We start from the raw sequence: 13,169 nt of genomic DNA, 5'->3' as shown, positions 1-13,169 counted from the left end.
AAAATGGAACAACAAGAGATTCTGAGAGAGAGAGAGAGAGAGAGAGAGAGGGGGAGGGGGAGAGAGAGAGAGAGACAGGGAGGGAGAGACCCCCTTCTGTGCCAAAGACTCCCATGGATTTATAAACGTTATGTCGTGTGGGACCGTAAATACGTTAATGCTGCTGGACGCCTGAGAGGAGACACATATCACACGCAACCACCAGCGCTGTGCCGGCTGCACACACACACACACACACACACGTATTAACAACACACACAGGTATTTCCACACATAAGTTCTCTCTCTATTTCACACACATTTACATGCACATCTGCACATAACAGCCGTAAATCTCTTAACTTGTCTGCGTGCAACCAGGCTGTGTGTGTGTGTGTGTGTGTGTGCGTGCGTGCGTGCGTGCGTGCGTGCGTGCGTGCGTGCAACGTCGTGTTCTCCCCAATCGAGCAATGGCCTTCACCGATGCCATCAGCACTCGGACGTCGACGTTTTAAATGTGACTTGAAAGTTCTGTCAGGTGCGAAAATCTGGCCGTAGTTTGGCATGATGATAATAATGAACTGTATTTGTACAATACATACAGGAGATGCAACTCAAAGTGATTCACAGAAAGTTAAATTAGAAAAAAAATAATAATATATAAAAAAATACCAAAGAAATACAAAGTGCACAAAGTTAAACTTTAAAAGATAATAAAAAATAAAACCTAAGATATGCATTATTTGTAATTTACCATTTTTAAAATTCTCATAATTTCATCATTATAATTTTCTGGATGTGAAAAAGGCCCCTGGTTAATATTGAGTTTGTTTTTATTTAAAAAAAAAAATTTTGCCTGTAGAATACAGAGATGTTCTCATTATTCATTTGCTCAACTTCTTATCTTTTCTCATTCCCCGTTTCTCCATTTCCCTTCCTTATTTCCTGTGTGTATTTTAATATATGCATGTATTCCAGCCAGAAATGAGCGCTACGTCTTTTTATTTTTATTTTTTATTTTTTTTTATTTGGCCTCGATTTAAGTTCTCGCCATGTCAAACTTCCGACCCCTGCTGGGCTCTAACCACGTTAGTTTTCTTTTTTTTTTTGTGATTCTGACTATGTGAGTGTCTGTACTTTCCCTGGACGGTATCCACCGGGTTTGGAGACATCGCAACATAACAAATGATGTATCATGTTATTTTTCTCCATTGTGGACGTCTAACGTCTGACCGCTGAGTCAGAAAAGCAGAAAATCAAGTGGCTTTTCTTGAAAAATCGGACACGTTTGTTTGATGCCAATAAAAAATATTAAATGTAATTATTTTGTGTCTGTTTATAGATGCGAATTTTAGGAACGTTAACTTTTATTAGCGTCCCATTGTCCACCTCCGCACCGGACCTGATCCGCTGCGTCACATCCGGGCTCGTTCCGTCGCGGAGGACGGCGAAAAGTTAAAATATTGAACTCGCGCAGAGACGGGTGGAAAAGTACTCCCCTGCGCGCGAACCAGCTCAGCGAGCCTCGCCTGGAACGTCTCCATTTTGAACCCAAATGAAATGAGGAGAAACACTCCTCACCAGGTTTCAGAAGCCCGCGACGTCACAGAGGTCCCCGCGCGCCACGGCGCCACGGCGCCACCGCTTGGTGACGTCATAAGCTTTTATGTTATCAATCAATCTACTGTTGTTATTTCAGGTTAACAACTATCGATGAAGGAACTTCCTTTAAATTTGCATCCCTGATACAGATAATTTAATAAATTAAATGAACTTTTTTTATTTTTTGCACATTTTCCGCCACTGCCATCCTATAAGCTTATAATAATGAAATAATGCATGTACCTATGGTCTGCATGTCTGCAGAAGAGCTGTCTTTTAGAATTGGTCTCCTCCGCCGCCATTGAATACTGACATTTGGGTAGAAGGTAAATTTACCCCGAACCCAACTAGAGCTGCTACTAACGATTATTGTCCTTACTGACTAATCTGTCGATTATTCTCGCGATTAATCGACGAGTTGTTTTGTCCGTGAAAATGTCAGAAAATGCTGAAAAATCACCGTTTCCACAAGTCCCGTGGCGACGTCCTCAAAATGTGCTGTTTTGTCCACGGCCCGCATGACATTCGCTTTACCGTCGCATGGGGGCGAAAGAAAACCAGAAAGCGTTGACATTTAAGAAGCTGGAATCAGAGAATTTGGAAATATTCTCCCTAAGAAAATGACGGGAAACAAGGAATCGATTATCGAAATAGTTGGCGATTCATTCGACAGGCGACCAATCGATTAATCGACTAATTGTTGCAGCTCTAAACCCAACTGATAGATCTCAACCGATCTGCGTCCATTTTCCTGGGACATTTCCAACATTGGCTCAAAACCTGCGTTCAGTTTGGGAGGAAAGATGTGATTGTGGATTTCACCGGTAGTGCCCATCCTATTGATGTCGGGGGGAAGGGGGACAAAAGGCTTCCAGAATTGTCATGTTTGCTTTTACGCCTCCGCTGTGCAAACCCTCTGCTATTGCGCTTATTGCTTTTCGGGGCTGCAAGGGCAGCGTTTAGTGTGTCTGGCGCTAATGGATCACACTTGTTGTTCAGACTCTTCTCTCCGTGCCCGAAATCACAGTGCAGGCTCCGAAGTTCACGCTCCAGTCATGTTGAATTTTTACGCTTTATGTTTATTTAATGATTTCGGGGAAATAAATTGGCCCCAGTGCACTCCGGATCACCCTTTAGTTTTTTTTATTTTTATTATTATTTATTTTATTTTCTTTACCCTTTTGCCCTGGCTTTATAACCGACCCAAGAGTGACCGATAATCATTTTGTGTCGTTATAAAGGAACGCCTCACCGCTTTTCTCTCGGCTTGAGGGCGCAGTGCAACGTGAAGCACACCACTCTGTTTAATCAGAGATAAGAAACGAAATCAGCGCGGCCATTGTGCGACACTTGAGCCAAAGCCAAATCGCCGGTTGTGCGCGGAAAGACATTCACCAACGCCGCTGACCGGGAGGGAGTGTTTTCATTTATTTTTTTGTTTTGTTTTGTTTTTTTATATATATCTTTACATCCATTTCACCAAAACAACCCCTTACACTCGGAGGGCTCGTGGCAGCGGGGGGGGGGGGGGCTTTTTATTGAACGGCATGTGAATGAGTAATTTGGAGCCCCCTTTCAAGTCCCCTCCGCCAACATCAGAGGTTAAATAGGAGCATTCCTGGAATATCTCCGCAGGCATATTGTGGAGATTAATGTGTTTGTCCAGCGGCGGGGGGGGGCGGGGAGGTGCAGGGGGGGTAGTCACTCCAAGTATCACAGTAACAACTCAGACCCCCCCCCCAAAAAAACAACCCCTGCTCCTTTCCTCGGAGCGATAGCGCCAGAGAACCTATAGCCCCACCCCCACCGCCCTCCCAATGTAGTACATTTCGCCGGAGCCAAAAATAGACCCCTTTCTTGGGGGGCCTCACTCTTGTCTCTCTGAGTTGATCTACTTAGCGCCACCTCTCTCCGCTGGGGCCCCCGCTCGCTATTTTTCCGGGGGGAAGGCCGCGGCGGTAATTTGCCGGCGGGAACGCCTGGCGGACACGGCGCGCCGGCGGCTGTCGGGGAGGGATCAGCTTGGATTTAAAGCCCCCCACTTTTATTTAAATTTTATTTATTATTTATTTTTTTCTTTGAGCGGGGCCGCCGCTCAGACGCTGGGTTCGTTGCCAGGGCCTGGCAGTCTCCGCAGGTAGTAATTTGACTGGTAAATGTGTCATTATAGCTGTTGTAGAACTCTGGGGCCGACGGAGCGGAGGCGGAGGGGTGGGGTGGGTGAGAGGGGAGAAGAACAGAGAGCGGTTTCCAAACAGACAAAGGGAATGGAAGGACGCTCTGCCCCCTCGCTCAACGGCGTAAAGGTGTGAGCCGTAGCCCGTCAAACTGCCAACTGGTTTTTACACAATCGTCACTATTTCTCTCTCGGCGGACTCTCCCTCTCCTTCTCTCTCTCTCTCTCTCTCTCTCTCTCTCTCTCTCTCTCCCCTTCTCTCTCTCCCTCCCCTTCTCTCTCTCTCTCTCTCTCTCTCTCCCTCCCCTTCTCTCTCTCTCTCTCTCTCTCTCCCTCCCCTTCTCTCTCTCACGTTCACACACAAACACACATTATCTCCCCCCGTGTTGGCTTCGGTGAAGTGCGGGTGGTCCCCTCCGGCCATATCCACACTCCCGAGCAGCGTCTCTGCGTAGCGTCTCGTCTCGCCCCGCGCCGACACGGGAGAACGCCGCGGCCCCGCCGCCGTTTGTTCGGCGCCCCAGCGCCACTTTGCCAGACGTCGTGCATCACTTTGGTGTTTTACGTAACGATTCCTCCGCGTTTTATCTACGATTGTGTTTATCCGCGTGATCGTTTTGTCAAACGTGCGTCCTGACTGTCCCATTCAAGAAATACAGATTTGATGGATGGATTGATGGATTGATGGATGGATTGATGGATGAATAGATAGATGGATGGATGGATGGAGGGATGGATGTATACAGTAGATGGATGGATGGATGGATGGATAGATGGATACTTTATTCATCCCTGGAGGAAAAATGCGTTGTCTCAACATCTCATATCAAAAAAGTTCGAAAATAATAATAAATCAATACAATAAAAATACCATTGAGAAAATGGCAATATATGGAAAAGTTAGAAAATGATGATAATTAGCAAATATTAGCTCAAACTCACCGAAAAACCAAATAAACTAAATTAAGATAAGAAGATAAATATGAAAAGGACCTGAAAAATAAAAAATACCTTGTCCGTAAATGAAACACAGTATCTTGTGCTTTATCTTGTGAAATAAACGGTGAAGCAGAACGATGAAAGTAAGCTACTAATGCTTTTCTAAAGCTCCACTCAAGCTTTTCAAGTCATGACATTTAAAGTCGTCCAAAGAGGTTTGTGTCCCGGCGCGAGGTGGTTGTGTCGCAATACGGGGCAGTTCTTGGTTGTTTTTGTTTTTTGGTTATTTTCGTGAACAATAGATTCAAATATATGCTGGCATAATTGCAACACTAATAACTCGGTCTCCCTTGGCGTCAGTGCTTCTAGGAAGTATGTGATTAAACATGTGATGTTTGCAGGCCTTTTGGGTTTCAGTTATTGCTCTCATTTTGTCTTAATTACAGTCGTACCAATTGCCTGCGATCCAACTGCCATTTTAACCCCCCAACCCTCCCTTGCCCTAAAAGAAAATGACACCGACTGTGCGTCTAAACATAGAGAGGGAATTCTTGCGGTGCTCGGAATATTTCTGCCCTAAAATCATTTGTGCTTGTTTTCGCGGTACGGTTTGATCGTAGGCAGACGGGCCTGCTTGATGGGATTTTGGTTAAAAAGGAACAACCCAGCCTCTGTCCTCTCCTTTCCTTCTGCACGTTCTTCTATCGGTTCTGTTTAAATGTGTTGTTCTACGTATGTAACGGTGCATCAAAAAGGTCAGTTTTATGGGGTTTTTTTTAAATAAGGATTCCACAGTCCAGTTTTTATATAAGTGTGTCTTTATTTCATGTTGCTGGTTTCGGTGTGTTCCGGTTAACGCAAGCCTTCTGTACATCTGAGGTTAACGTTCAGGTGTCTTTCTCGGAGAGTTTCTGTCCCTTTCTGTTTGTTTGCCCTTCAAACGGGGGTCTTTTTCCAGAGTGCTCCACCTTTTTAGCGCGGGCTCCCAAGTCGTTCTGATTGGAAAAGGTTTCAGCGTCCATTGTCAGTTTTTCCCCAACTACCACACAGCCAACACAACCAATAAACCAAACAACCAACCAAACAACCAACCAACCAACCAATCAATCCATCAACCAACCAACCAACCAACCAACCAATCAATCCACCAACCAACCAACCAACCAACCAATCAATCCACCAAGCAAGCAAGCACGCAAGCAACCAACCAATCCACCAAACAACCAATTAACCGCCTAACCAACCAACCAACCAACCAACCAACCAACCAACCAACCAATCAATCCACCAACCAACCAACCAACCAACCAACCAACCAACCAATCCACCAAACAACCAATTAACCACCTAACCAACCAACCCCCTGAACAACGACCAGTCCACCAAATAACCAACACCAAACAACGACCCAACAAACCACCAACACACCAAACAACCAACACAAAACATCCACCCAACCAACCGGCAACACACCAACCAACCAACACCTAACAACCATCCAACCAACCACAAATCCATCAACACAAAACAACACACCAAACAAACAACACCAAACAATAACCATTCCACCAACCAACCAAACAATCCAGACCAAACAACCAACCAACACACCAACAAACAACACCAAACAACCACCCAACCAACCACCAATCCACCAACCAACCAGACAATCAACACCAAACAACCAACCAACACACCAAACAAACAACACCAAACAACCACCCAACCTACCACCAATCCACCAAACAACCAACTAACACCAAACAACCAACGCCCAACGACCACCAGACCAACCACCAATCCACCAACCAACCCAACTCACCAAACAACCAACACCAAGCAACCAACCAATACACCAAACAACCAACCAACACACCAAACAACACACCAAAACCAACACAAAACAACAGACGCCCAACCAACCAACCAACCAACCAACCAGCACACCAACTAACCACCCAACACACCAACTAACCAACCAACCACACATCAGCTAACCAACCAACCAACACACCAAACAACCAACCAACCAACACACCAAACAACCAACCAACCAACACACCAAACAACCAACCAACACACCAAACAACCAACCAACACACCATACAACCAACCAACACACCAAACAACCAACCAACACACCAAACAAGCAACCAACCCACCAAACAACCAACCAACACACCAAACAACCAACCTACACACCAAACAACCAACCAACACACCAAACAACCAACCAACCAACCAACACACCAAACAACCAACCAACACACCAAACAACCAACCAACCAACCAACCAACCAACACACCAAACAACCAACCAACACACCATACAACCAACCAACACACCAAACAACAAACCAACACACCAAACAACCATACAACCAACCAACACACCAAACAACCAACCAACACACCATACAACCAACCAACACACCATACAACCAACCAACACACCAAGCAACCAACCAGCACACCAAACAACCAACCAGCACACCACACAACCAACCAACACACCAAACAACCAACCAGCACACCACACAACCAACCAACACACCAAACAACCAACCAGCACACCACACAACCAACCAACACACCATACAACCAACCAACACACCAAACAACCAACCAAACAGCCAACCAAACAACACACCAAACAGCCAACCAAGAAACACACCACCCAACCAACACATCAAACAACCAAAAAAACCAACCAACCACAGATTGAATTGGTGAACTTTATTGTTCCCTGTAAATAATGGAGTTTATCCAGATGTTGCTTTCTAGCAGACTCTTGGAAAACTTGGATTGATTTCAGGACTACCACTACTATTTAAGTTTCCCGAATGAGCGTCATTCCTGTGGCATTCGGATTCTTCCGGCTCCTCGTTCTAGATCCTGCAATGGATTACACTCCAAGTCCCAGAATTCCACAAGGAAGCGCCATGTTTTGCTTTTTGTTTGTTTGTTTTTCCTTTTCAACGTCCGGCTTTACCCTCGTCCTCCCTTCTACTTCCACTTTAAGTGACTTTTTCTTTCTCGAAAGTTTGCCTTCTTTTGGATCGGTCGATTTGTCGGCAACCCTTTGACGACCGGCTACGCCGCAAACTCACTGTGGCTTCCTGCGTTCCTCCCATCCTGGCATCACCGCCGGGAAAGGCGGAGACCCCCGCCATCGATGTTTGCGGCGCAAAGGGGAGCACATGCGCAACGCAAATACATGGAATGGCAGTTTCTTAACTCGGTATCGAATATGAGATTTTATCTCACAAAATAACGGTGGGAATGACCACTTTAAAGCCACGTGACGCATTACATCAGAGCCAATCTCTCTCTCTCTCTCTCTCTTTTTTTTTTTTTTTGGGTGAAGCAATAATAGGGAATTATGACCCGGCTCCAGTTTTCACTCAGGAAACCGGACGAGGGAGCCTTCCATCTCTCTGCGCGGAGTTTGGCCCAGCCCTGACAGCTTCGTAAACAGTGTGAGAGGAGAGGCCGCGGAGATAGGAAGCAGAGAGAGAGAGGGAGAGAGAGAGAGAGAGAGAGAGAGAGAGAGAGAGAGAGAGAAAAGAAACACAAGGGAAAGAAAGAAAGAAAAGGAGGGAGGAGCGGGGAGGGGAAAGAACAGGCGCCTGCCTTCTCCGTCGGCCGAGGGAAGACGGCGGGGGGACTGTTGCAGGGACTGCGAGCGCCGCCGCCCCCCTGCTGACAAGCACAGAGGCATTGTGGGATGCTCGTTCTAGAAAAAGGAAAAACAAAAAAAAAAAAAAAAAGCATTAATTCAAGGTAGAGCACGTCAGCACTTCCTCATTTTGTTCCATTTCGGAACGGTCACTCTTGTTATCGTAGGGCGTCCGAACTGTCGCGCTAAAAATTGAGTCGATGCCCCGACCGGGCTGTTTGCTTTCTCTTTCTCGTTCTCGTTCTCTTTCTCGTTCTCGTTCTCTTTCTCGAACGTTCCTTCGGCTTTTTCTGCTGGTTTTAGTAAGGGTCAGTAGATATAGCGACAGATTTGGGAAGATCCCCGGCGCCTGGGTGGTCCGACGCCGCCGTCATGTACCCTCGTATTTTTAGTGTGAGTGCTCCTGGCTGATGGAGTTAACATCCTGTGCTGGCTGCTCTTGACCCACGCACTCTGCTCTGCTCTGCTCTCTCTCTCTCTCTCTCTCTCTCTCTCTCTCTCTCTCTCCCCCTCTCCACCACTCTCTCTGCCTTTCTCTCTATCTCAACTTCTCTCTCTCTCTCCACCTCTCTCTCTGTTCCTCGCCCTACCTTTCTCTCTCTACTTCTCTCTCGACTTCTCTCCCCCCCCTCTCTTTCTCTCTGTCTCCCTCTCTCTCTCGCTCTACTTCTACCTCTCCCTCTCTCTACCTCTCTCTCTCCCTCTTTCACCATCTCTCTCCCTCTCCCTCTCTCTCCCTCTATTTCTCTCTCTCCACTTCTTTCTGTTCCTCTCTCTACCTTTCTCTCTCTGTCCCCACTTTCTCTCTCCCCCTCTTTCTCTCTCTTTCTCTACCCCTCCCCCTCTGTCTCTCCCTCTCTCTGCCTCTATCTCTACCCCCCCCCCCCCTCTCTCTTCTCTCTCTTTCCAGGACTCTGTGTCTCTGGAGGGGGAGTCTGGCATTGGTAGTAACACTGTTTCCTTTCCTGTTGTCACATTGGTGGAATGGTACAGTGGAGTGGGGCTGGGTAAAAAAAAAAAATAATAACAATAATAATAATAATAATAATAATAATAATAAATCAATGCTCTCATTCAACTCCATTCAATTTTCTGAATCGATTTGAAAATTGTCACATCCATACTTTGTCTGGGAGTTATGCAGCCATTTACCGCTTGAATGAAGTCCCACCACAAACAAATTGAAAGGTTTTAATTTCTGTATTCATACGGAGTTTGTTGCGTGACTTTTTTTTTTTTTTTTTTTTTGCTTAATTGACGTCTGAGGAATTGCAAATATATCCGACTTTGTAGCGTTAAACCATCTCATTAATGTCGGATCGGACCGAAATGGAACGGTGAGGTCCCGCCCCTAAACCCCGCCCTAAATGAGAGAGTTGTGATATATGAGATAAGATGGACGTGATACCTTATTCCGTCTTTGGATTTCATTCTGCACAATCAACACACATCCTGAGTAGTTTCATAGTATAGTATACAGTATAGTAGTTTATTTTATCATAGTAGTTTATAATAGTAGCATTGGAGTGTGTTGTCAATTGCTCCATCCTCTGGACGGGGTCGACTTGTGCACTTCATCCATTTTGACAACATTCCGGTGGGAGGGGCGGCGGTTTATGTCCGAGCTCTCCCCTCTGCGCTCCCTTCCTTCCTGTCTGTTTGTAAACTAACATGGCGGCGTGTGTTGACGTTCCTCCTCAGGGCGTAACCATGGAGGACACGGACTTCGAGCGGCGCAGGGAGCTGAGGAGGCAGAAACGGGAGGAGATGCGTATTGAGGCAGAGCGGTGAGAACCTGAACCTGTATCTATCTATCTATCTATCTATCTATCTATCTATCTATCTATCTATCTATCTCTGTCTGTCTGTCTGTCTGTCCATCTTTGTTCATCCACGTCCACAGTTTACTGAGCGCAACGTTCCACGCCGCTTTATCAAATTTCAAACTTTTCCCTTTCTTTGCATTTTTGCCGGGGAACGGCGGAACCCGCCGCCAACAATGGAAACGATAGAGCATATGCATGGCGCAAATACACTGAATGTAGGGGTGTGTATCTCTCCCTTACAAGACGATGTGATACCTATCCAGATGCGTTGGCCACGATAGGATTCAGGGACGATACATTTTAATACAGAATGATTTGATGCGATTCGATGCCAACTGATACACTTCTTAACTAACACTTCTTTGTTTAATACAGATATATTTTTTTCCATTATAAATGAAAATAAGCCAATTCTATAAAAGTATATCTTAAGTACCTGACTATTTCTGTGGGGTTTTTTTGGGCAAATTATATACTGTGTATTATATACATATTATTATAGATATATATCTGACATGTTAATTGTAATTATTTATTTTTATCCTATTGTATTTTATTATTACTTTTATTCTCCTTTTTTTCCAGACTGTTAAGCTTTTTATTTTTGAATGCGTATGGCCTTTCTTGACGCGCACCAAACCTCACCAGAAGAAATCGCCAGTATATGTAAATGTACCTGGCAAAAATAAACAAACTCTGATTCCAAAAGTGGCAATGCTTACCTTCAAGTAGATATGTTTCATAGTAGACCAGGGTATCCCAAGTATTTTATTACTTTATGGCATTTAGATAAAATAATATCTAATATATTGTGATTCTGATATAGTAATATATATTATTGTAATGACCCTGGATGCGTCGCTTACTGCGGGCGGTTTAGTTTACACTGAAGTAGAATCAGCAGGAAAGCTTCGGTCCACCGACTGGTGACTTTAGAATCGCGGCAATCGACCGGTACATTCAGATCGATCCAGGGGTCCGCGTATTGATGTAGTCGCATCTTCAGCGTTAAAAGCGGTCGGTGAGTTGTTGCACCCCTGATTGAATGGTTGTTTCTTATCCCGGCCAAATAAAGCGTCAAATATGTGATTTTTGAGACGGCGTAATCTTACGGATCGCCACTTTAATAGGGAATCAAAGAGCCGCACTTCAGCTGTAAATCGTGGGCGCGCCGCCCCTACCCCACCGGAGGGGCCGGCGTTGTCGCCGCGTAGAATCACAATGGCTGGAGTCGCGTTTGGACGCCCTCGGCTGACGCAGCAGCCGGGCGTTGTGGAGCTGAACCCTGCGCACCTCCTCTGAACTCCATGCCAAATTGGAACCAGAGAGAGAGAGAGAGAGAGAGAGAGGGGCAGCACTTTAATAGAGCTTGGACTCTTTTCAAGGCTTTTAAAATGTCACTCAGCAAATAGCGCCGCCCCGCGTGTCCCATGGCTGGGAGAGAAGGAGCGGCCGATAAACATCGACCGATCGAGTAACCAGACTCGTTTTTAAACCGCCGTCTCTCCCTCCCTTTGTCCTTTTTGACCTTCTCATTCTCGCCTCTCGCTTTTTTTTTTTTTTTTTCTCTCTCCACCCAGGTAGTCGTGTAGCTCGAGTGGATCGAATTCGAAATGGGGGAGAGATTGATTAAACCCCTCTTCAGTGTAAAAAATTAAAATCACACTCATTGGTGAAGAATCGTTGAAAGAGGCCACCCCCGGCCCCGTCTTGATTTATAGCGTGCCAAGCCGGGACATTTAATAGGTTTTTTTTTTGGGGTCCATCCGTATGAGGACGGCGGTGGGTGGTGGATGAGACGAGGGTTCAGATGGCGGCCAAGGTCACTGTCGGAACCCCCCCCCCCAAAAAAAAAGCTGCGACCAGTTTTTCATTACGCCGGATTTCCGCTTGGGTGCGGGAGAACAGGGCGTATAACTCTGCACCGACAAAAATGGGCAAAAATGTTCTCATCGGGCGTCGTCGTAATTGCGATTATGTGAAAATATGTGCGTCGTCGTCACCTTGGTGGATGGAGCAGGTGGAATAGCTCTTCCTGTCGCGGGGGAATCGACGGCGCTCACGGCCGAACCGCGGAGAAAACCGTCCGTCATGCGTGAGGGCCGACCGCGACGCGCCGCGTTTACAGTAAACATCATTTCCAGCCTGTCGTACAATACCAACGCAGCGGAAATAATGTGGCTGAGTGTGTGAATGATGAATAAGACACTTCCCAGAGGGTATTTTATCCCAGGCAAATAACTTTGTTTCATAGATCTGTGTCCTTTCCACTTGTGTCCAGGTAAGCTCAGTGAAAATCATATTTACATAATTAAAAGTTACATTTACATATGCATTATCGTGACTTGGCGGCATGGCTGTTTTTCTACTCGCCATCGGAAACTGAGCGAGCTCGCCAAATACAAATGTAATACATTCGGATTTTGTGTTATTATTATTATTATTATTATTTATTATTTATTATTTATTATCGTTCTGCACAACTCTTGGCACCGCTTTGTTTTTGTGTTTTTTTTGTGTTTTTTTTTGGCTACAGCGCACGTCGGGGCAGTTTGCTCGGGCATCCAACACAACAGACAAAAAGGTTTTGTGTCATTTTGCCGGGTTTTGTGTTGTGTGGGGATTCCAGCGTTTGGTAGGAAGGTGAATTGGAATTCGTAAAACCGCCTTGCAGGACTGACCGAGCGGGCCGGAAAAAAAAAATAAAAATAATAGTTTTTAAATAATTCACATTTTATGGCGGCGGCCAAATTGCTTCAGTACTGTTCTGTTGGGAAGCGTGCTGTGGAGTCCGATACCAAATTATAAAAACCTGCGTAAAGATGTGAATCTCCTGAGCATCAGTGAGCCAGAAGTAAAACTCAAGATTGTAATAATAACAATAATAAACATAAACTAATAATAATAATAATAATAATAATAAACATACAGTAAAAATAAATGTGTGTTTTGTTGGACTGAGGGCAGT

At 45.4% G+C, this 13,169-nt stretch overlaps 1 protein-coding gene across 4 annotated transcripts in view; it reads left to right on the top strand.

The window, feature by feature from the left end:
- cald1a (caldesmon 1a) overlaps positions 1-13,169 on the top strand; it is a 70,422-nt gene that overhangs the window by 21,503 nt on the left and 35,750 nt on the right. For all 4 annotated transcript variants that reach the window (XR_013844700.1, XM_080022399.1, XM_080022397.1 and 1 more), the window contains one exon: positions 10,077-10,162. Coding sequence is in view for 3 of the 4 variants with exons in the window: in XM_080022399.1 (XP_079878525.1) it covers positions 10,086-10,162 (77 nt within the window). In the remaining variant the exon portion in view is untranslated. The remainder of the gene's footprint in view (positions 1-10,076; positions 10,163-13,169) is intronic.

The sequence above is a fragment of the Zeus faber genome, assembly GCF_960531495.2.
Source record: "Zeus faber genome assembly, chromosome: 21".
Taxonomy (NCBI): domain Eukaryota; kingdom Metazoa; phylum Chordata; class Actinopteri; order Zeiformes; family Zeidae; genus Zeus; species Zeus faber.
Note: the sequence above shows the minus strand (reverse complement) of the source record. Positions and strands in the feature narration are given on the sequence as shown.